Below are 25,288 nucleotides of genomic sequence, written 5' to 3'. Positions count from 1 at the left end.
ATAAAGACTGGGTCATGAATGGTGTTAATGTCTATTTTTCTAAAGCATCTTCTTCTACAAAAGCAGATTCAAAAAACAAGATACAGTGTATGTTTTCTTTAAACAGAAATTCTGTAGGAATAATTTTTAATTTTCCTCTCCTACTCTTAAATTTTCTGGCAGTCAAAACTGGCATTATAATAGGATTTACTTCTGAGTAGTCATTATATTTTTTACAAATTCTTTTTAGTATTCCTTAGTAGTTTCACCAGATAAAATTAACCACTTCAAACTGCCACATTTTAAATGGAGGTTGATTTTTCCATTGATTAGCAATCATTTTCTTTTTGCTGTTTTATCATTAGAGACTCTTGACAGTTTTAAGTTGTTAAAAATACTGTTTTTTTTTTTATTCATTCTCTTGCTTCAGAAATCACTACATCATCTCTTCATGTAGGTGGAAGAAGAGTTCCAGAAAATAGGTCACCATGCACTGAGCCATAATTCTAAGTACCCAGACAGAAAATCAGTCCTGTAATTTTAGATAATGTAAAAATGCTAATTTTTACCTTGTTCTTAGTCAACTATCACACTTTAAGTCACTTCTGCATCCAACCTCCCATTAAACTCAGTTTGGCACACTGATGACGAATATGAAATGGGTTTCCAATTCAACATTAGAGCATGCTTGTCATCCTGATGATGAAATTGTGTATTTCTACAGTTCCTTTAACTTCAGGATCTCAAAACACACTTTACTTGTTAAAATCTCCATCACATTGGCAAACCATTAAACTAAGCATGAGGAAGGGATATTGCCAGAAAAATAAGTCACAGAAAGTTTGAATGAGTTTTCCCACCCAGTGTGGTATCGATTTGTTTAATATCTGAGAATAGCACTGAGGATTCAAGACAGATGTCTGAATTCTAAAGCAATTTCAAGTCAATATGCCTGGAGAATAAAAAAATACCAAAGTATTCATTATGCAACCATAGAACAGAAATGTATAATTCTGTTACAAAGAGAAGGAGACATTATTTTTTTAGTGAGAGAATTTCAAGTATCATTAAGGACTAAGTAGGTTTGTCGGTGTCAGGTGATAGAAAATCTACAATTGGTTACTTACCTTGTACCTTGTCATACTCAGTGATATTTATGAGTAATATTTACTATGTTTGATAAAGTACTGAAATTTCATTAACTTAATTTTTAGGGAACCACACCAAATGGAATTACTATCTATAAATTACCAATTTACATGGCTCCACAAGTTGATTTTTATCAACCTCTGAGAAATAAAATTTTATACATTAGATAATGTTTTATGCAATTTATATAGCATGAGAACCCATACACATTTAATAATGAAATATTACTTGGTTCATATATTTAGCTAATATATAATTAGCTAACATACTTAATGTAATAAATATAAACTATAAATTAATATAGTGATGAGTTAATATGCCATGTTCTATTAAAAAAAATATATTCATGTATTAACTTCCCAGAGCCATGTTTGTCCAGCATATCACTACAGTTAAAAATGAAAATATCACTGTTGAAAGTTTATTATATGTCAACATACTCTGTTAACAGATTTTCCCCACATGGCCTTAAGTTTTATGAGTCCAAAGCCTTTTGTATTACTACAATGATGCCTCAGTTGTTAAATTCATTTTGGTCAGAAGCTCCTTTCAATGAAAAGTTTGGAGTCAAAGAGATCAGGAAGCTATCACACTTGAGCAGAAGGTGGCAGCAGCGGAAGGGTCTATCTTTCAAGGGTGTTCTCTGTATATTATGCTTCTACTCTATCTAGCTCCACAGGTTTTATTTACTTTTTGATTATAAAATAGGATTATAAAAATGCAGTTGGGTCAAAATCTGACTAAATAATCCACCTATTAACACATTTTTTTAAAAAAGTACCATTTCATAAATTAATTCTGTATTTGAGATTATTTTGCAATTTTCTATTCTGTTTAAGTGACAAGCCATTTTTTGGTCTAATGTACACTTTTAAAATTAATGTAGCATTATAATGTTTTAATATCTGAGTACTTCACCTGTGCATTTTAATTTCCTTAAAACTTGGGCTTCTTCATTCTTATTCCAGAAAGAAACTTGTATAATTACTCCATCGAGTTGTAAAAGAATGCCAAATTTTTATCAGAATTGTCTGAACATTATAAAAATTAAGAGTCAATAGTTTTCCTACCCAGGATCATGACATCATTTACCAAGAAGTACAACTCTATTGTATAACCTAAGCACAAAACAAACCAAAAATCAAAATTACAAAAAGTACCACTCAGTGCTTTTTTTGGTTCTCCACAACTGTATCAGGATTGTTTCTAACATTTATAAGGAAATAAATTAAGAAATAAAATAAAGCCACCAAATTGTTCATTTTTGTCAACAGGATCTGTTTTTCCATTATTCTATGTTTTGCACCTGGGAAATCTATTGATTTGTTATGTGTATTTTAAAACTGGTAACCTTACTGAACTCTATTCGTGCCAACAGATTTTCAGCTGTCTCCTGAAAGTTTGTGAATTATGTATTAAACCCCAATTTCTGCAGTAAATGCTTTAAATGACATTGGATTCTCACCAAAAAACCCTAGGAAACAGTATGCAGTCTAAGCGATGGATATTTTGGCTAACAAAAAATAAAAGAGGAGAGACCCCTGTGAAAACTGCGAACGGCTATCTGAAGTGTTTTAATTTTCCCTCCATTGTATCTCACAGCTTTATGTCTTCAGCAATCACTGCTTTATTCCTGATCCTCGTTCCCAGCCAGTCATCCCTCGCCAAAAATTCACGTCAACAGATCCAAAAGCAAGTTGATCATCTTTCTCCACAGCTGTTAAGTAACCTATTTTTCTTTTATGAATTCCTATAATACTGTGTTTTATCACTTAAAAGGTACTTAATACATTCTACTTCTCCCATCTCCCTACAGGAAAAGAGAACCCTTGAAAACAGATATAGCTTATTTTAAATCTTGGTAGCCTTCCAACACATGTAGGCTCTCACACTGAACACAGGAGGAACTCAGATGAATTCCAGCTTCCCCTAGGTGGGCCCATATTCTGACCCAAGGAAAGCGAGGGCTGTCATCCTGCGGTCTTTGATTACAAGCATCCCTCTCATTACTTCCCTCACCGGGACACACCCCTCAGAAGTAGCAGGTGCAGGATGTGGGTCATTCATGGGTCCAACACAGGTGCTACCCAGAGGAGCTGATTCAAGGAAGTCAGGGATCCCATGCGGGATCGGGGGGCAACAGAGTTTGTCACTGATTTAAAATGAAGACACGGAGGGCAGTTCTTCACCCAGGGGCAACACAGAGGCAATAAATACCTATACTGCCTATGACATTTGCCCCTTTAAAAATAAAGAACCTTCCAAATGATGAACTATCCCTAAAATAGCCAGTGGAATAGGAAACTAACAGCTTACAGGGTTTCTGCTTGCATGAGATCAGCTCCTCTCAAACACTGTTGTTAGATCCTTTAAATTTAAGGAAACTAGGCTCTGCCACTATGCTGCATTCCTAATAACGAACACATTATATAGTTTACCTTACTAGCACAAGCCTCCAAAAGGGGTAAATCCAGGTATCCTATTGTGGCCCTTCAACCCCAAATCATTTCTTTCAATCCAGGGGTGTACCCCTCTGTGTCCATCGCTGAGATACTCACATCGAACTCATTGAGAGCTGCAGCCAGCTCACCAATGCCTGTGTGGCCTTTGGCTTCATCGGTGGGCGAGGTAGCTTGAGCAGCATTGGAGATGCCAGCAATGGCCTCCTGGACTTGTTTAAACACATAATCTCGGTTGGCTCTTGTGGCAGCAACATCCGGGTGGCGGAGAAACGCTTGGGAGGCTGTGTACAACATTGTAGCGTTCTTCTTCAGAGCCCCTCGGGCGGCAGCCATCTCATCCCGACAGTGAGGGTCCTTCAGCTCCTGTGTACACAAAACAGAAAACGTGGCACATTCATGAAGGTTGCCACAGAAGTATTTGTTCTAGAACTCAGAGTCCCAGACTCAATTTCATAAACCCTACTGAATTTTAAAATCCATTTTCTCCCTTGTCCTTGCTCTAGCCACCGGGACTTTGCATATAATGTTCTTTCTGTATGAAATGCCTGAGCACTCCTCTTCCACCTACCCTTTCACCAGACATGGCCGATCCTCCTGGAACGTACTCCATCCTGCTAAGCTATGCCCCCTTCTATCTGCTCCCACAAGCCCCATCCCCTCCTATCAACAGTTATTAAACTTTACTGTATTTACTTCAAGAAGTTTCCCTCATGTATTGTGTCTAGTGAGAGCAGAAAGCCTTGTCTATCTTATTTAGTGGCTCTTTACTCCTTAGCAGTGTTTGGCCCCTAAGAGGCACTCAAAATATTGCTGGGAAAAATGTAAAAACCAAGCTATGGACAGTCAGTAGCTTGCATGGATCAGAGTTTGCAAGCAGCAGATGGAAAACTCAAACTTCAGTCTTCTGATAACGCTTGCCTCCATATTCAATTACAATTACAGACATGGGCAATCAGACTTTTCTGATTTTTGCTTAGTCTATCACTGTCACTGAATTATCATTTCTGGAATAGGGTTTTCTTTCTTTTTTTTTTTTTTTAAGCTACCTTTAATGGCAGCTCAATCATTGAGTTTAGTGACTAAGAATAGATCAAAGATGATTTGCCTTCATAGTTTTGGCTGTCAAAATACCACCACTGGGGAGTTTCTTGATCTTCAGCTTTAAAGAGTATTGTTAAGAAAACGTTCACATCATTTACGGAAATGTTAAAGGCAGTGCTGCTCTCTGAGACCATGTAGGATTGCCAGCTGAGGATCTCAGAGAGATTTTCCCCCACCCCCAAATCTTCAAAACATCATTAAAGTTACTTGAACCACTAGGGTTCAATGTCTATTTGTTCATTTGGTACATCATATATAAATGACTTGGCAATAATGACATCTTCTCTTTTATTGGTCAAAATAATTCTGAGACAAGCACATTATATTTCATCTAGGATTGTCAGATAAACGGACAGTAATAATTAAGTGAACCATCTATCCTCTTTTGCTTATGTACTGACAAGTTTATGCCAGCCAACATGATTTCTAATATGGGGTTATTTATTTTTAGCCCTCAACATGAACACAAATAGGTAACCAACACCTGAGTGTATTCTCTAGGCTGGGCAATAAGCTAGGCATTGAAAGTAGAAGGTTTCTCCTGAGTAGTTATAAAGGGCCTTTTTAATCTCCAGAAGAGTGGTCCAGAAGCTAGATGTTACTTTATACCAATAAAAGAAAAATCTAAATGTGGAAGTGAGAAATAGAGGGGGGGGGGGTTCTCCACATAAAAATATTTGAGGAAACATTCTTTAATAACCTAAAACAAAAACAAAAACAAAACCAAAGCTGCAATCTAAATGTTGAATTATGAATTGGTTAAGTAAATGACTGAAGTTCTTGATAGACTATGTGGATATTATAATTCACCTTCATCAAACAATATGGATAATGTTTATAAATGAAAAAGCACAACACAATATACATACCTGTATGCAAAGTAGGATTATAAATATGTTAAAATATGAAGATAAATAACTGAAAGGCAATATACTAAAATTGCGCCATTTTTTTTTCTTGGGTGGTTGGGTGTTATATGCATTTTTTCTTCTTCCAATTCTACTATTTTTTCTAAATTTTCTTGGAAGAGTCTAGCAATTAATTAAAATCAAGGTATTAATGAAATAAATTATATGTATGGGCATTCTCATAAATAGCTCATACCCTTCCATAGATTTTAATACCCAGCTATGTATACGCTGATGACTAGTTTTTCATCTCCAACCCACATGTCTCTTCTATCTGACATTTTTACATGGAGAGCTCACAAACATCTCAAAAATCAATATGTCTGAATATGAAATTTTAATTTCTATACCCAACTGACCCAGTCTTCTCCATCTCTATAAATTCACCACCATCTACCCATTTGCTCAAACCAGAACCTTAGAACTCAACTGATTGTGGTCACTCCCTATCTGATATATCCAATTTAACATCAGGTCCTCAGAGCTCTATTTTAAAAATTAACTTTGATTCTTTGTAATCTCCATTCCTACCACTACCAACTCACTAAGACCATCTTTCACCTAGACATCAGCCCCTCCCAAAAATAGATTGTCTCTCCTCCTTTACTCCCTTGTGTTCAACATATCAAAAAATACTAAAATGTAAGTTTGAGACCCTGATACCAAATTTTGAACTACTGAGCTACTACCTACCCACTTACAATAAAAACCAAAAATTTTCTAAGACTCTGGATGTCCTGGCCCCTATCTTTCTTGCCAACTGCCCCTTTGGTTCACTAAGGTCAAGATTCAATGTTTTTTTTTTTTTTTTTTTTTTTCCTTCAGTGGTTTAAATAAGCTAGGTAGCTTTTTGGTGTCACATTTGTGCTTCAGAGTAACTTCACTCCTACCCATCTTATACTTCGGACTCTTACACAAGGTCCACTTGAATTTTACTAATTACAAAATACTTAAATATCATGTAATTAACATCACATATGTGTATGCCTCTCACACAAGGAATACTGTAAGCACTTCAGGGACAGGAACTAGATCTTGACCAAGTTTATAATATCAGCATTCCTTCAGCATGGCACAGATGAACACTCAACACTCGTCTGTTGAGTGGAACTTTCTTGTCGGTCATAATCTTAAGGCACTAGGGATTGCCCCAAATATTGAATTCTAGGAGCAGTCAAGAGGTTGGGTGGAAAGGATTTTAATCGACCCCTCCACATTTGGAGAGGTTTTTCTAGGGGGGGAAAATAAAAACACACATCTTGAGAACAAAAGTCTAATGGTAGGGGCGCCTGGGTGGCTCAGTGGGTTAAAGCCTCTGCCTTCAGCTCAGGTCATGATCCCAGGGTCCTGGGATCGAGCCCCACATCGGGCTCTCTGGGCAGCGGGGAACCTGCTTCCCCTTCTCTCTCTCTCTGCCTGCCTCTCTGCCTACTTGCGATCTCTGTCTGTCAAATAAATGAATAAAAAAAAAAAAATCTTAAAAAAAAAAAAGTCTAATGGTACTCAATGAGTAGACCTGGCTAAAATTAAGGGTGCTATCTCAAGACAAAGGGAGACACAATATCTCCTGTGAGCGACCTCTATCAAAGTCACTCACCTGTGTTATCCCATACCCCGCCCCTTTCTCTTTCTCTTTGCCTTTCCTTGATTTTCTTTACATTGTCTTCCTGTCTTTCAGAAAGGTTTCAACATGCTGCACATTCTGGCTCTGCATATGCATGGTGGTGTCTTTAGGGCTAGGAAATACAAAGTGAGGGCAAGTAAAGGAGTGGTGTCCAGACGGCATCCATAACACCACACCAAAGTTTGATATTTCAACTGGGGAGCTTTTTCTATACTAGAAAAAAGCTTAGAATGGTTACCACCAGTCAAGCAGAAGGCCTGTGACCTACTCTAGGTAGGCAAGGGTGAGAGAGTCCCCCAGGGCCCACAGTGGTATGAAAACTGGCCCATTGTAGGAGGCAGCCCCTGTGGATCACAGGTTCTGGGGGCATTTGGAACTTGATCACCACCAGATGAGGCTGATCTGTTGGTCAAGCCTATCAAGCTAGGAGGTTACTTAGACACTCATTGTCTCCCCTATCATTTCCAAAAAAACTTCTCCCACCTGTTGTCTTCTTGCTGCTACGTAGTTAAGTTTCACCATTTCTTTCCCAAACTCTTTAAAGCGGTTTGCGAGATCTTGCTCATTTGTAGCATTCTTGACAGCTTCCAGGGCCTCTTCCACCTGAGGTAATAAGAAACAATATTTATAAATGGAAAGAAGGGATATATTAAACACGTTAGAAATGGTCATTTTTTTTTAAATCAACAATTAACACTGAAGTAAAATAGAAGAAAAGTACCCTTAATAAGCATTTAAAATAAGAATATTTGTTCACAATACACCAAATAATTTGTATCTGAGAGGTAATTGCAGAAGGCTTGGAGCATTAGAACTATACTGACTGTATTTTACTGGGTTATGATTCTGATAAGGATTACAGACTTCAGGGATGCCTGGATGGCTCAGTTGGCGAAGCGCCTGCCTTGGGCTCAGGTCATGATCCCAGGGTCATCCGATGGAGTCCTGAATCAGGCTCCCTGTTGAGCAAGAAGCCTGCTTTTCCCTCTGCCTTTGCCCCTCACCCAACGCGTGCGTGCGTGTGTGCCAGTGCGCGAGCACACGTGCGCAAAGGAATATAGACTTCTAACTTTAAGCAGAAACTTACAGAAAAGCAGACCTAAGAAGAAAATAGGCAATTTGAAAACAAACTCTAGAAACCTTCAAAGGAGGAAGTGCGTTAACAAAAACTGAAGGAACTCCTGCAAGCTTGAGCACACTTGAATCTGCACCGACAGTTCTCATCAACACTTCTGAAGCCGGAACTAAGGGGGCTGTGACTGTAAGCTGAGTTTACACCCTGCCATCCATAGAAAGAGGAGCTGCTGAGTCTGGAGAAGCAAGTGCATTTGAAGTTTTGTTGCAGGTGAAGCTGGGGTAGAACGGGGGTGGGCAGAGGGACAGCTCGCACACTTTCCTAATGATGCGTCCTGCTTCCAAATTCCTGCCAACCGTGTCCCGGAACTTTCCCAGGGAGGTCCTGGACTTGAATTATGAATTTCACTAAGCAATCTTTTATAAACGATCTGAGGATTTGGGAGATACTAAAATCTCCTCTCCAGAATGATTTTAACTTTAGTATGGGGTGAAGATTTCCACAACTGGTCATACCATAATGCCTGTGGTCTCAATTAAAATGAAAATTAAAATATTAATAAGTAACCAACTACATCATTGTCAGTTACACTGCATTATTATAGGAAAAATTTTATCAGAGTAAATAACCAAAAATAAAATTCTGAGCAAGCAAGGCACAAGACAGATACGTGTTTGGAAAATCAAAAGTTCTTCTATATAAGAAGGGAGCCTAGTAAAGAGGCCTTCACTAATGCAGGCTATTGATAGAAGAAATGGAAAAAGAACAGCAGCTCAGAAATGTGAAATGCAGAAAATGCAGGGTCTACTGCAGAATTCTCATTAGCTTTTGTAGTCTGGAGCAAATCAAAAGACAAGATACCGGGAGTTCATTTTGACAACACAGAAATATGAAGGACCACTAAAATGGCTAGAAAAAGCCAGAGATGAACATAGTTCTGAGCTATGGAGATATACCTTTGTTTGAGCTTGACACAATCACAAAGGTAGCTAATACAACATCCTTATCAAATTTCACTGAGTGGAGGGAGAGAATAGTGTATATAAACCAGTGATAATAGGTGTCATCAAACCTTTTACTCCATAGATATGATAATGTCATTCAATTTACTAAACAAGCTAACCCATTATTAAGGAAAGAGTTGTAGCAAGCAATGGAAATTTACAATGGTGATAATCTAGACTTCACATAAAATTAAGTTTCCATTCACATCTTGTATGGAAATTCTCCATCTTTTTTTCTTAATTGTGAAAATATAAAATAATTAAACTTCTCAGTGTTGGTCCTTTCTTTTCCGATTCTTAGACAGGCTCTAATAATGCTCAAAGGAAAGCAACAAGTATCACTGAAAAAAGGACTGCTTTAAGGATTTTTTTTTTTTTTTTGAGACTCAAATCAAGTTACATTTTATGGTATGGAATGGGCCATATAAAGCATTTTCATAGTTTAATTAGAATCTCATACCTCAAACCTTTAAAACAACAAATCAGTGATGTCTCACTTTCTAATAGATTTATAATTATCTTAACATGGCTATCAACAGCATCACGGAGAGGACAGCTCTTGGTAGCTAATTTGTTCCTGCTGCTTATTTGAGCTGTAAATCTTTCCTGAGGACATAAAAACTGGTTCCGGGGAAGAGCAAAATAATTATCTCAGAAGGAGCTAAATCTTGGATTTGTTTTCTAATATGTATAAGAAAGTCTTCTTACCAATTATTAATCAGACCAATTTGGAAGAGTTATTTTGTTGTGTTACACCTAACATTTTGGTGGTCTTTGAAGAATCCAGTCACTGGTTTGAATTTGTTTCTAATTCAGCCAAGTTTTTCCCAAAAGAAACACCAATAATGGGGTCTGTCTGTGTCAAGGTAGACTTATCCTACCTGGGAGTTTTAATCTAGAAGGATTGGAGAGGTCACCTAGTGGAAAAGTCTCACAAAGAAACATGGTTCAGCATCAGTCCAAGGTCCCCCCAAAAATGGAAGAAATGGAACTAAAGTTGAAGGGGTATGTGTGTGGGGGGAGACAAAAGGGGAGATTGCTGAAGGGACATGAAGAGAGCAAAAAAAAAAAAAAAAAAAAGAGAAAGGGAGTGACCAGGCACTTTCGAGAAGTCAAAATGAATTAAAAAATCAAGTTTTTATTTTTGAACAGAGCCAAGAATATTTTCTTTCTGGGTGTCGGGGTTAAAGGAAGGGGACTCCCTATAAGCCAAACAAACACGTTAAAAGCAGTTCTTCTACAGAAGAGCCTGGGACAGCATTTCCAAAAACTTTCTCCACCTCCCTGGTCCCCACAGGGTCAGAAATAAGTCAGTATGTGTGAGGAGCTGCAGGTCACGCTGCCCTGTATTTAAACCCCAGCTAGGTCATTTGTCTGCCTTGTGATCCAGGTAAGCCCCTTAACCTTTTGGACCCTCAGCGTCTTCATTAATAAAATGAAAGTAATAATGTCAACATATTACACAAGGTTGTTTTAAGAACGGTGGAAGATAAGAAGGTATATCCATGGAAAATATGAAGATAGCCAACTTAAGTCCAATTATCAAATAAATATAAATGGGCTAAATGCTCTAATTAGGATACAGACTCTCAGATGGAACTTTTAAAAACAGACCCAACATGTTACTAAGAGATCATTTAAACAATAAGTACAAAAAGTTGAAAACAAAACCTCTCACGCTCATGAATTTTAAATGCACTAAGTTCTAAATATATAAAAAGCCAGTCTCAACACACAAAGAACCCGGGAACTTGACTAGATCAAAGTATGTCACAGAAATGGAAGCCAAAGACTTCCTCTCTTTTCCCAAATAAATCAGGCATACTGTATATGAAGGAAAGAAAAGAAAAAGAAATAGCAAAATAGCAAACAGAGTAGCTGGCAAAAATGAGGAGCTCCTTAAACAGGGGTACTGACCTGCCGCATAGCATCCAGCTAAGGGAAAAATATTTCCCCCACTAAGTTTGAAGAAAGGAACGTCTGCAGACTGGGCCCTTGGGAAGAGGGAAGTAACACAGTGAAGAAGACACAGCAGCTGCTGGCAAGGGCTCTGAGGAAAGAGGTGCTCCTGGGGAAGAGTTTTAAGTAGGAGCTGGGGAGACTCCATGTTCTGGATTGGGAAGTTGTTTTCAGTGATCTCATAGCAGGAGTCCTTAGAGGCAGCTACCGTAGTTTCCCTCATTATAAACGTGTGGCAGTCCCGGACATGGCAGCCAGCTGATCTCCTCCCACAGCAGGCTGGGCTTAGGAACACCAAAGGGAGAACCCTTTGCTCAACCACATATTCCTGTCCTTATTATTGGTAGCTTGTGCAGCTGAAAAGACTCAAACACCTAGAAAAGATATTAAAATTTCTTCCCTCATTAGTGGATTTAGATATTATTTTCAGAGCTTGTCACTTAAAACTCTTAAAATCTTGGTCTTCCAGAGCTTGTTCAAAATAGCCTCTACCCCCATCCTTAAAGCAGGCCTGCCTGCCAGTCTACAGCTGTATCAAATCATTTGAGATCAACTCTTTAAATCAGTCTCCAATTTTCCTGATTGGAATTTCACTTATTTACTTCCATACGCAAAAAGTAGTCTGAAGTCATTCAGTCATTCAATACTAGTTAAGCAGGCATATGGGGATGGGGGGAGTACTGAACTGAGAGTCTGATCCCTCTCCTCCTGGACTGTGCGATCTGATTCTCCGACTGACATTTACTGTCCATACCAGGCTTGTAAATCATTGGCGTAACGATCCTAAGTTCCACTGGGACAGATTGACTGCATTCCAGGGTCCTACTATGGATAGTGAATTGATTGGATTTTAAGTGACATTGATGAAACTATTTAATAAGTCATATATAACTCTTTTGTTAGGATCTGGTTTTATGGCTAAATTAAAAATATTATCTTGGGGCCACCTGGCTCAGTCAGTTAAGCGTCCTCTGATCCTTGATCTCAGGTCAGGTCTTGATCTCAGGGTACTGAGTTCAAATCCCACATTAGGCTCCACACTGGTCATGGAGCCTACTTTAAAAAAAAATATATATATATATATTTTTTAAATATCTTGGAAATAGTAGTTGGCTAAGTAAATACATAAATGGATGTAAGATTCTGCATCTTATGACTTTACTTGTTTAACCACATACTCTGGTTTGACCACGGTGATCCCAGCATCATTACATTTTATGTCTCTGCCTCCTAAAGCTGGCCTTCTTGATTAAATATTCTCTTCTTTGATAAGCTGCCCCTCCTGATTCAATTTTGTTTTCTTGTTAACAAGAAGATGATTTCATCAGAAAGCAAGAATGATTAAATGCTAGTGTCACGTATTCTTAAAGTGTCATGGTTTATGAAGCACAACAGTAATACAGCTTAGATTTCCAAAGTTATTTTTAGTGCAAGAAAAATGACACCAGTCAGTGTCACCGAGCACTTAGGAGATGTACCAGACACTGTTCTAAATGGCTTACATACACCTAATTTTGTCCCAGAAAACAGCCCTTTGCAGTTGAAATTTTTTCCTACTTTTACTTTACGGAGGAGAGACTCAGGTCAACGTAGTTGCACAAGCTTCCCGGAAGGACTCCCAGCAAGTGAGTGTGGGAACCTGGGTCTGAACTAAGGCAGTTTGCTCCAGAGTTCATGCTTTCAACTCTCCAGCTCTTTCTTATGCCTCAGTTTTGCAGAAAAAGATAGGTTTATAAAGGGTTTGGATTATACTGACCATCCTATCTGATTATGAATATTCACTAAGAGCTTTGTCCCATCTGATCAGCCTCTGGGTTCTAGCCATTTGATCTCTTTAATATCTTTAAAATTGATCTCCCTTTCACAATACACACTGGCATTGCCGTCACCCAGGCTTCCTTTCAGTCACTGGCCTGGATAATCTCAATGGTCTCTTCATCTTTCTCCTTGCTGAGACTCACCCCTCTTTTAATTCTTTTTTTCACATCACTACCAAAATTATTTATCTAAATCACAAATCTGATTCTGATGCTTAGAAGTACTCGATGATTCCCCATAATCCACATGTAGAGTCCAAACAAATCATCATGGTCTCTGAGGCACATGTGTCTCCCTGTTCAGCTCTATCAGTGCCTCTCCCCACCCTGCTCTCCATGCTGCAACGAGACAGAATCAATTATGTTACTGACGACACCCCAAGTCCTTTCTCTTGCTCTCATGCCTTTGTTCTTTCCCTTGGTTTGTGAGGCTCTCTTTAGTTAATGTCTGCTGTCTGACCTGAATCCATCTCCTTTCTTAAGGCACGAGCACCTCTTTTGCATTCAGTAAACTCTCTTTCCCTGAGCTGGTTTTCAAATCCAACGCCACACATTGGCCTGCTCTGCCGAAACACGGCTAGGTCTTTGAACTATTACTCCTTTCCCATTTGGCCTGATGTCAAGCCTAGTTACTAGAGAGTGCTGGATGGCAACCAAGGAAGAAAGATTTTGTTCCTTGGTTCTGGTGTGCTCTCTCCAAAGGTTCTGCAGCAGAAGTAGCCCCTCCAACACCAGGTGGCCAGCAGCTTCCCTTAGCATGGTCCCCCTTGGATGATGCTATGTGGAATGCCCCCAATGAGAAAGCTCTTGGTGAGCATTTTTTCTTGACACCCTAAGGGCAGATTTCCAGCAAGTTCCATTAGCTTGTATGGCACCTCAGTGACCTATCATAAAGTAAAGTAGGAAGATCTGATCTTGGCCCTGGCTTAGGGTGGTGGGGGTGGGGGTGGTCTCCCTGAAGTACTCTATCTCAGTCCTTGGGGTAGCAGCTTCTCCTTATATTTGTCATCCCTATGTCCTTAGAACTGTCTTCTTGCTACCCAGTCTCTTATGACTCTAATCTGCTACTGGAGTTAACAGTTTTCCATATTAAACTCTCCCTGCTGAAATCACTGTGCAGTTTCAATCTAATTATTGCACAGAATAATACATTCCCCAACTCTTCTGAGGGACCAACTTCTTTCCAGTCACCCTCAACTCAGAGACCCTAGCTTAGGCTTGGGCTTGTGAACCCCAACCTGATCGGTCTGATCCAAGAAATTGATTCTCAAGAAATTAAATCTCATTCAGTTTAATGAGACCCAATCCTGAGACCTCCTTCTCCCAGCCATGTCACCCTTCCTCATATTATCGTGAAATGACCAACACTATAATTTGGTTGAACTGATTCTATCCATGGCTTGGGAGATGGTGAGGGAAAGGAGTAAGTGCTGACCAAATTTAAAAATTAAGTGCTGACCAGCACATCCCATTTCCCCTCTAAATAATTAACCCAGAGGTAAGCCCCTAACTCATAAGCCAAAAGGACTAACAAGACTGTGGAGCATTTATTTGAGCTATTAGGGAAGAGAATTTACTCTTTCTGGCTATCTTTAGTCTAGAAGCATGTAAATTTGAGAATAGTTAGCAGCTATCTTGAGACTGTGAGACAAGGGCCTATAGAGAAGAATGCCCTTCAAGAAGGAAAGGAGATAGAAACCTGGTTCTTGTCACATTTTTGTGACTCGATCAAACCTTGCCTAAAGCTAATTTCCTCTAGACTTCTTAGTTTGGTGAGCCAATATATTCCCTTTTAAAAATACCACATTGAATTGGGTTTCTGTTATTTAAAGTGGAGAACATCCATTTATTATATTTTTATTCTAGGTGAGATCCCACAGTTATATGCACATTTTCCCAGCATTCAGTGCTTTCTTTCTTAATATCTCCCCCAGTAACCTATAGTTTTGAAGGCAGGGCTGAGACTTAGTCACCTTTGAAGTTATCTAAGCACAGTATCTTGTATAAACTGGGCCTCCAATAAGTACTTCCTGAAAGTATAACTGAATACATAAATAAATTCCAAACAACCCAGTTGCATGAAGTTTATTCTACGATAGCTCTGACGGAAAAGATATGCTAAGGGGCACTGGAGTAGTTCAGTCGGTTAAGTGTCTGACTCTTGATTTCAGCTCATGTCATGATCTCAGGCCTTGGGATGGAGCCCTCCATGCTCAGTGGGGAGTCTGTTTGAGGATTTCTCTCTTGCTGTCTCTCCCCCTGCACACTCTGTTTTTCTCAAACAAATCTTTAACTTAAAAAAAAAAAAAAAAAGATATGCTGAGAACTTGTGCAATAATTTCTACCTTTGTAATCAGAAACAAGGCTATTTTACATCAAGTAACTGTTGTTTTTCAAACACCAGAGCTACATTAGAGCCGTAGGACTAAACAGGCACCTATTGAGAAATAATTTGTAACTGAGGACACTCGACACTATTTTAGGCTAATGTCACAAAAAGCACAGGTAATATCAAAGTCTGCCTCATCAACGCTTCCCGAACAAGGGGACAGCGGCATTAGATCTGGCCCCTGATGGCTATGAAGGTAATCTGACTTCTTTGGGAAACTAATGAAGGAATTGTTGTTTTTCTATTTTGCCATTGCACTTTCTAGAGAGAAATCTGAGATAATGAAGAACATCATTGTTCCAGGACCTAGCCTGAAGACAGAAAAAAGGGGGGTTGTTTTCTCTAACACATACATGTCAAGATGAGTTTGTGTAATATCATCACCAATGCTTAGAATTGACAATACATTCTGATTACATTAATTCAGAGTCTAGGAAAAATAAATATCCCTCTTCATGATCATCGATTGCAATGCAGGATTCCTTGAAAAGTCGAAAATGCCACATATCAACCTAACATACTGACAATGTCAACTGATTGCAGGATATATCAGATGACTGGCTAGGGAATCACTCACCAGCAACTTCAATGAGAAAACTGATTATAATTCAGTATTTTTTTAATGATGTCTGATGTGCAAATGATTACTTTAGCTCTGCTCAGGAACATTAAATTTCCACCTGGGGGACAACCCAGCTTTGAACTATAGGTCACTCCAAAACTGTCATTCTGTCCTGAATTTAAAACAACTACAGTGGCAAAAATCTTTCGCAGCCATGAGAATCCTTAACATGCTTAAAAAAAGAGCTCAACATTAAAGCCCATATGAATACTTGCTTAACAAAACAAGGAGCTTCACATGGGCAACTAGAATATTTGTATGTCATGTAAAAAGATTGCTCTTTCGCAGTCATGTGAACTAAGTTCCCGAACATAATTTTAAGGTAGTGGATGCAAAGACGTCTACTCTGCCAATTCACATGGTCTCCCCAGATATCTTAATTCTTTACTCGTCTTTCTAGTGTGAATTACACTTGCTTATGACTACTTGATTTGCTGACAATTACTTATGGGGTGCAGGGCAGAGAATGAAAGCGGGTACTTTAGGAGAATAAACTGGCTATCCTTCATCTACTCAGTGAATTATTGATGGAAAAACATGAATATAAGTTTCTGATTAGGCAATTCCATCTGTGTTCCTGTAAGGTATTCAGAAACAAGATAAAAAATCATTATCTGGAGAGAAGAGCAATAAAAATTTGGCATACGGCCTAAGAGACAAAAAGTAAAGTGCATAATGCTTAAAGATAAAAAGGGTTACCATGGCAGGAATCCACACACTCCTGGAGGGTATTACTCAAGTGTGTGGACCAAAAGAAAAAGGAGCAAACTACCTTTATGGAAAATCACCTGTCATTCTTTATTCTTACTTATGTTTGTGGTAAGGAAACTCATCTTTTATCTGGAAAAGAGCCTTAAAAAAGGTGTACATGACCGTCTCTAACCTGCTCTATTCAAACACATGAAGGTACTTCCTTCATCTGAGTTAAAAACACACAAACAGATGACCGCAGATGACGCTTGCTTGTTCATGAAGGAAAAGAAGGAAAAGCTAAAGCAGAATTATATACCATGTTCATTTGTAATGAATTGTTGAGACACTGTGGGTTTTTGTTTTGTTTTTCACAGTTGGGGGAGTGTGGTGGGGTGGGCGAGAGCCCCATGGTAGGAAGCCCTGACTGACCTGAACTCACAGTGTGAGACGGGCCACAGCCTGATTTCAGCGGCCGCCCCAGCCCTGCAGTTCCTACTCGTTCCACAAGAGAGCGACATCCCACCACAGCTGCGCTCCGCAGAGGCTGCGCTCTAAGTAGAACAAATGTGTTATTTAGTCTACAATCATTTTTAATTTTACTACTGACAGTCTGACAGGACTACTTAATATTGCTGGGTTGACCTTTCCGTGATTTTGTGCTAAACCCTTTTTTTTTTTTTTTAACTTCCCTTAATCTGCTGTGCCGGGAAGAGAATACAGTTGAGTGCAGGATGACAAGCGGCAGTGATATGATGATCGGTAGACAGCAGTGGTCAAAACAAGTGGGTAGAAAGGCAGGATTACAGGTGGGAACCGGGGCTGTATATCACCCGGCCTCCTGGATGCACGAGGAGCCCTCTCTGCATGTGGGCAGCTCAGGGAGAATATTCAGCCTGTCATCAATCCCTAGAAATGGCTGAATGGGCCCTTCCATGGCAGAGAACAACATATGGGATGTAAAGTTAATTTCTTTAGGTTCAGTCCTGTTCTCTCCTGGGAAAGAAAGATTGTCCATCTGGGGAAAGATCTTTCTGAAAATGCGGACTTTGAACACTCAGCAACCTGTAAGGGAAAGATAACAAAACTTTTTCTCCCACACACTTCAGAACAAAGTAATGTGTTGCTTAAAAGAAGCATATAGCACACTTGGAACCTCAGGAATGACAGCCACCACTGCAGTATGCAAGGGTTTCCAGGGATCTGAAAACAGCAACATGGCTGCCATTTACCACACGCTTACTGTGCACCACACTCTGTGAGAAACGCTGCATAGGAATTGCAACCATTTTAAATCTCTCACAGCTCTGAGGGCTCTACTGCCATTAGCCCCGTATGAACACATAAAGTGTCTGGTATGTAAGGAGGTCATGTGGTAGATGACAACACAGTTGGCAAACCAATATTAAAGTTAATCATTTTTCTGTAGCTAAATCCTGGAATCAAAACATTATACTGTCATATACATGTCAATACTACAGCAAATCATAACGTTACACTGTCTCTTGAGAGCCTCTGAAATAGGTAAAGTCTCTCCTCATACTGCTCACCTCATCCAAACTGCAAAGCCTTTCCTGGCTTTTACAGGCCTGTTCTCAGAAAAATCTGAGAGGAAACTCCCAAGCAGGTTCTGCTTTGTGACTCTTGGCTCCTCAGGTGCCCTTACAGAAACAGAAAGAGTTGTACCTTGCTTTGTGGCTTATGACCATGGAACTCATGCTGGATGTGTTGGAATTGGAGACATTTAATTATATCAAGGAGTTTATACATAACTGAGAATCGTGGCTTTTTTATTGTGGTCAGCTCAGGCAAGATGCTACCCAAGCCTTTTCGACAGAGGACCACCTGTTGTTTTGGAAATTTCTTTAATGAACTCCCCTACAGAACAAATCTGAGATGGAAGGTGAGGTGAGAGTGGGCTGTCATTACTCATTTCCTTATCTCACCTGCCCTCTTACTGTTCATTTCACTGACAAAGACCTGAGGATTGGATAATAGGGAAAATAAGCCAGTATGGCCACAGCTAGGGGGAACTAAACCAGCAATAGGTTGATTCCCCCAAAAAAGAAAACCCATGGTTCACATCCCATCATCTAAGGACCCTGAGATCAGTCTAAGGTTGGTGCCAATTGTCCAGGAATGAAATTCACTGAGGGCATGGAGTAGAAACTCTCTAGGCAGAAGCCATATGCCTAAGCTTTTGAGTTACAACATCTTAACTCAGAGGACTGAACTATCCTGGTTGCAAACAGATGCCAGCCAGCAACTAGAAAAGTAGAGAGAGGCCAAGTTGTCAGGGACTGCAAAGGTTGCCTTGGCCCCTGGTCCAGTAAAATTTGTGACCATGGTAGGGTTCCAGTTCCATTAGGAAACAAAAATGCTGAAAGAAACCAAGAACATGACAAGTGAGGCACTTCTAATAGGGGTTTATGGGTTACTGGAACACGAGGTGCCCAGTTACATTAGATGCCAGGCCTGGTGGAATCAGATTGACCTTAGCCATGAGATGTGTATATAGGGCTCTTTATTGCCAGACCAAGATATGATCAAAGTCCATATCACTTGGCCAGCTACCCTGGAAGAGCTGACGTCCTCTGAATTACTAATCTGAATCTCAAGATAGGGCTCAGGCAGATAAAGCATGCTCAGCCTCTGCAGCCTAAAAGAATATATTGTTTTGCTCTCCAGGAAGTAAGGTGGGGGGATCCAAACTCAAGTGAATCCTCTATAACTTTTTGAGTATATTATTGACTATAATTTTATTATTAGAAAAATTGGGGGGTATACCGCTTCAGTGAGTAAGCGGGCTGCTGAGCACTGAGAGATCATTAGTGCAGTTCCAAGCTCCAGGTTACATAGTCAGGATTGCCACCCCCATAAGGCAAGTTTTGATAAGTTCCACATACGTACAATTTTCAGATGAGACAAAAGTCTCATGACATCCGCCATGTCTGCCAGGATGAGTAGGCGAGTTACAGCTGAGAGCAAAGCCCTCGCTGCCCGCACCATAGTGCCACGCTTCACCGATGAGCACGGGTCATCAGCAAACTCTGAAGAGGCGATGCGCATTGTCTCACCTATAAGACAAAGATGGAGAGGTGGGTGGGTAGACGGGAAGCTCCGGGGCTAACAGTCATAAAGATCTGCGGATGGATGATTGTTGTTCCTACCGCAAACCCCGCCACGAACAGGAGGTCCTCCTGCCACCTCCATCACCGCGCCCCTTTCAAGTCCAATGCATCAGTGCACATTGGACAGGGGCTGTGGACAAAATAAGGTGTTCATTTCCCGTGGAGGTGTGAAATTGTTCTTTAAACATCAATAAGGAATGTATTCAATTCAATTTGTCTAATAGTTGTGATGAATCTGCCCTGACCTTAATCATTCTCACTTTCCATTTCCCTTGGAACCAGTGGAATTTACTAGGCAGCCAGGTGAGCTTACTGACAGTTGAGGTACAATGTTAACTGCTCCACAGAGGAATGAAACTAAAACCCTGGCCTCATTAACACTGTGCTCTTAATTCAACTAATCAGATGATAACAGACTACAGACATACCCCAAATGCAGTCTTTTAATACTCTGCTAAGAAGCTATTCTCTAATATAGAGAACATTTATGGGAGAATTGAACCAATTCAACAAACCCGTACTACGATAGATATTATTAAGCTCTGAAATTACAAAGGTAACTGTGGACCCCTGGTCTCTAGGGGTTCACAATCTAATAAGGAGACATGATGTAAGTACATACTCATAATATATATAACTACATACCACAATACACATATGATTAAGAATGTAGAAAAAAAAAGAATGTAGACAAAGAAAGGGAAGTGATTTACTTATTTAGTGTGAGGCTGGGAGAAGCCGTCAACTTTGATGGCCTTTGAAGAACGAAGAGGTGTTCACCAGAAAGATGGCAGCGGGAAGAGCACGCTTGGCAGCGTGAACACTGTGTGAGGCTCTGAATGCTGGCGCAGGGTACTGTGACGAACTACCGTGAGGTAGGGGGTGTAGAGGAGAGGTGGCAATCTTTGGGAAGCTGAGAAAGAGATCCAAACCGGGTCCTCAGTAGGGAGGGAAGTGACATTAATAGATTTTTTTTTTTTTTTTTGCTATATTACATAAAATAAACTGAAGTAGACAAGCTGAGGGCAGAGACACTGACTATTAGGGCGAGTGCATTAGAGCCTGAGGAGCAATAATGAGGGTCTGGATGGTCCAGGAAAATAGAAATGGGATACAGAGAGGAAAGGAATATTAATGAGATCCATATTAGAGAAAGACCAGATTTAGGGACTGATCAGAGGTAGAGACTGGAGAGAAGGTGGAGTGGCTGGTGAATGCCAAGTATTTGTAAAAAGGGACCCAGGAGTTGGAAGCAAAGGGGATCGCCGGTTAGGATGACACACGTTCCCTATCCATGAACTGGGTATCACCTGGGGTGGAAAGGCCTGGGAAGCAGCATAATGAAGCTTCACATAGCTCAGCATCCACAGAGGCAATAAAAGCTTTGTCAGTAAACTTGAAGAATAGAGTTAATATGACCGATTATTTAATTTAGGGTAAAACAATTTGTTTAATATTCTATTTATAGGAATGATTATTTCTCATCTGTTAATCAAAACCCAGCTCATTTAAATAAAGTCAACTGTATCACTGAAACCCTGTGCATCCTGTGATTTATCTGAAGATACAAGAGAAAAAAAAATAGTACCTCTTAATCATTTCACAAGCATGTTGGAATTGATGTAATTCACTCAATGTTATAGTTATTTAAAGCCTTTCATGCTTGGAAAATGAGGGTGTGTCAGGAAATACACTTTGCTGTAGATTTTTAAAAGAAACTACCATCTACAATAAGCATATTATATAGCGGACCAGCTTAGTCCCAATGCCTAGACACAGGCAAAGAGCCTGATACATAACAGCATGGGAGAAATGTAACAATTTATTACTGTCCTGGCACAAAGGTGAATTTCCAAGATGTCTGGCCCTTCAGGGCTAAATAGACTTTAAAGGTGGAGGCTGGCAATTAGGAAATACATATTTAATTCAGGGGTCCCACCCTTGCTACAGGATTATATAAATTTCCTCCACATCCTCCAAACCCTGAAAAGAAAGGACTCGTTGGCAGATATCCATAGTGTGGGGAGAAGACAATCTCATTCTCTGCAAAGTACGGCGGGAAGGAACATTCACAATAATGGGTGAATCTAATGAACTATTGAGAAGGTCACTACATCTAAAAATGGACGTATCTGCATATGGTATTAACGGGTGGAACAGTTGCTGCTGGAATAAATCTACTTATTCAAGGAAAGGGGAAATTTATTCTGCATATACATCTAGGGAGCCACATGGTTGATCCCAAATTCTGCAAGTTAAATTGGTATATGAGCCACAGTAACAGTAGATCACTCACGTTGGGCTACTCTGTAAACAAAGGGCCCTGGGAGGTGAGCCGAGCTACACCCCTCAGCATGTGGAGGAACCATGCCTAATCAAACTAATATTCAAGGTCAGGTTTTTATACAGAAGGTCAGTATATAAGAAGGCCACTTAATCCATGTGCTGGCCATTCGGTCAGCAATACTGCTTCAAAGCTAGGAGTAACACAGAGCAGAACAGAGTTGTCAGGTGGAGCTCTCCAAACTGGGGCCCCCACATAGGCACCCCAGGAAGGAACTCTGGAGATGTCCGTGAGGTGGGGAGGGAAGGGGGCAGGATAGAGACGGAGAGGAGAGAGACCCACATTAGTAAATGTAACTCTGCAAATGGAAATCTCGTGCTAAATTCTGAGATTATTCTAAGATAAATAGAAGATGATTTAATTCAATTTAAATTACAACTAAAAACTCATTTTAAGCAGGTACAAATGATTTCACATTGTTAAAGATTTTAAAGGAAAACCAATCTAAAGTCAGCTACAATGTTAATGCATTTTATATCCCTATAGTTTTAAGATTACTGAATTAAAGTGGAAATCTATATTGTGCAATGATAAGCAAGTTTATCAGGATAAAATTGGCTATTTTTCCCAGGGAACTGCTTTTTCTGTAAGACTAAAATATTTAGCTAAGAAACAGCATGCATGCGTAAGAGATGGAAGGGATCAATGAAGAAGGGATAACAGACCTGCCTGTTTCTTTCATATATACCATTGTGTTCACTCTCAATTACTTGATATAAACCTAAAGCTCAGAGCAGGGTGTCTATAGTAAAGTCTTTGGTCCCCTCAAGCCACTTACAACCTGCTGGAAAAAAGAAAAATTAGTCTCTCCAAATAAGTGACCAAAGGGAAATAATAGCAATTAATATGCACACACAGTGCTTCTATATAAAGGTTTATTATGTAAGTATTGTTCTAAAAGCTATATAGAGAGATATTAAGTCATAGAATAAAAGATAAGTAATCTTTAAAATCACAAAGATCTAGGAACATTACCCTGACTCAATGCCAACCATTGCCAAAAATTAGACTTGATGATTATTCAACCTTGGTGTTTTAGTCACCTCCACTGCAAAACAGGGGCCAAAATAATGAGAGCAGCCTTGGGGACAGTCATTAGGGTTAAAGTTTAGAGGTGATGCAGTCAAAGCAACCAGCACAAGGCTTTACCCATAATGGAGGCTTACTCATTACTGTCATTAATATTACTGCTACCCCCATCATTGTGGTCCTCTCCATGACAAGAACAGCTCATGAACTCCTGGTTAAAGGTTTGGAAGTGCTTTTTATTGGCTGATTCCACTTCTGCATACACAATTTAGAAGCAAGAAAACATCTCCCCAATAAAAATATGTTTAAAAAATTTTTTTAAATTTATTTACTTGATAGAGAGTGAGTGAGAGAGAGCATGAGATGGGGGAGGGTCAGAGGGAGAAGCAGATTCCCTGCTGAGCAGGGAGCCTGATGCAGGACTCGATTCCGGGACTCCAGGATCATGACCTGAGCTGAAGGCAGTCGCTTAACCAACTGAGCCACCCAGGCACCCCAAAATATTTATTGTTTTAAGGCATAAAATCACCTCCCTAACAGTTCCAGTGCTTGGCTTTCGAACTGGTGCTTGTTCTGGCTCTTAGACTACCGTGGTGGCACTGGAGATGGACAGACAATTGTGCATAACCTTGAGGTAACATCAACTCAAATGCAGAATAATGCAGGATGGTAATAATACATAGAAGAGAGGGATAACATGCAGAGGATAGAGTCTCAGGAGTAGAAAAGTCATTTTAGAAGCAGATTATGAACCAAAATAGCATGAATACCATGTGCTGCATCCTTTGAAGGGAGAGCCTGCATGCAATAGAAGCTCTCTTTAAATACTTGATAAATGAACTATGGGAAAACTGTGAGAAGTAGGGGAAAAGGGTATGATTGAAAGCTAGGTTCAGAGAGTGTTAAGCTGTCTTCCAGAAAGTTCTCTATGCCTATAATGTTTAACTACCAGTTATGATATGTAATATCTAAAACTGCACATCATTCTCTTTTGTTTACTGATATAAATTTTCCTTCAATTACATAGATTTTTCTTTTTTTGAATTTTATTTTATTTTACTTTTTTCACTATTCCAAAATTCATTGTTTATGCACCACACCCAGTGCTCCATGCAACACATGCCCTCCTTAATACCCACCACCAGGTTCACCCATCCCACCAACCCCACCCCTCCAAAACTCTCAGTTTGTTTCTCAGAGTCCACAGTCTCTCAGTGTTTTTCTTTGTCTAATTGCATAAGGTATGTGGCACATATTGATAGCTCATGTTTTTGATACTTTCCCATTGTAGACGTCCTAGAGAAGACGAGAGATAAAGAGCAAAAATTTCTAACCCTCTTAGCTATGATTTGTTCACTTTTCCCAATAGCTTAGGCTGCCTCAGAACCCTTTTCACACATATTTTCCTCGAGATACAAATCTTGGACGATCCTGAGAAATGGATCCTCTACAGCAATGCAGAAAATGCAATATATTTTAAGAGAAGAAAAATTAGTGAGGTCTAATACATGACCACTGCTTCACAAACTCTTGGCTAGTTCTGTTCCCCAAATTGTACATCCCCACTGAGCCACACACAGGACAGTAAAGGAATAGACACAACAGAATTTTTAAATGATAACTGAGTGGACAGCTCACATCTGAATGTTTTATGCTTTTGATTATGTTGTAGAATCTGTAAAGCAATGCAATGCTTAAAAACAATTTACTGCTGTGGTTAGCTCATTTTTGAAGCCTAGTGGGAAATATATATCTTCATTTGAGATAAAGCAAATGAAATGCTAAATGAATGGTCAATGGGAGGAGCATTTCTCTATTTGCTAAATGGGATGTTGCCAAATTCATGAATTGCTTAATAAAGCCAATTAGACCTTCCAATTTAAAAAACAAACATACAAAACAAATGAACAAATAAAAACACCAGAAATGGTCAATGCAGAGAACACCATGAAAGTTACAATGTTACCAGAGGAGATCTTGACACATTATACTATGCGTCTTGGCT

The 25,288-nt window shown here is 39.6% G+C and overlaps 1 protein-coding gene across 5 annotated transcripts in view; it reads right to left on the bottom strand.

The window, feature by feature from the left end:
* The window catches only part of LOC111148019 (catenin alpha 2), a 1,008,661-nt gene that overhangs the window by 779,021 nt on the left and 204,352 nt on the right, over positions 1-25,288 (bottom strand). For all 5 annotated transcript variants that reach the window (XM_022504362.1, XM_022504359.1, XM_022504361.1 and 2 more), the window contains exons 3-5: positions 19,690-19,856; positions 7,707-7,826; positions 3,687-3,953 (exon numbers count right to left, since the gene is read on the bottom strand). In XM_022504362.1, the coding sequence (XP_022360070.1) occupies positions 3,687-3,953; positions 7,707-7,826; positions 19,690-19,856 (554 nt within the window). The remainder of the gene's footprint in view (positions 1-3,686; positions 3,954-7,706; positions 7,827-19,689; positions 19,857-25,288) is intronic.

Source organism: Enhydra lutris, unplaced genomic scaffold (genome assembly GCF_002288905.1).
Source record: "Enhydra lutris kenyoni isolate GAN:26980312 unplaced genomic scaffold, ASM228890v2 scaffoldscaffold18, whole genome shotgun sequence".
Classification (NCBI taxonomy): Eukaryota; Metazoa; Chordata; class Mammalia; order Carnivora; family Mustelidae; genus Enhydra; species Enhydra lutris.
The sequence above is the reverse complement of the archived record's forward strand: the minus strand, read 5'-3'. Positions and strand labels throughout refer to the sequence as shown.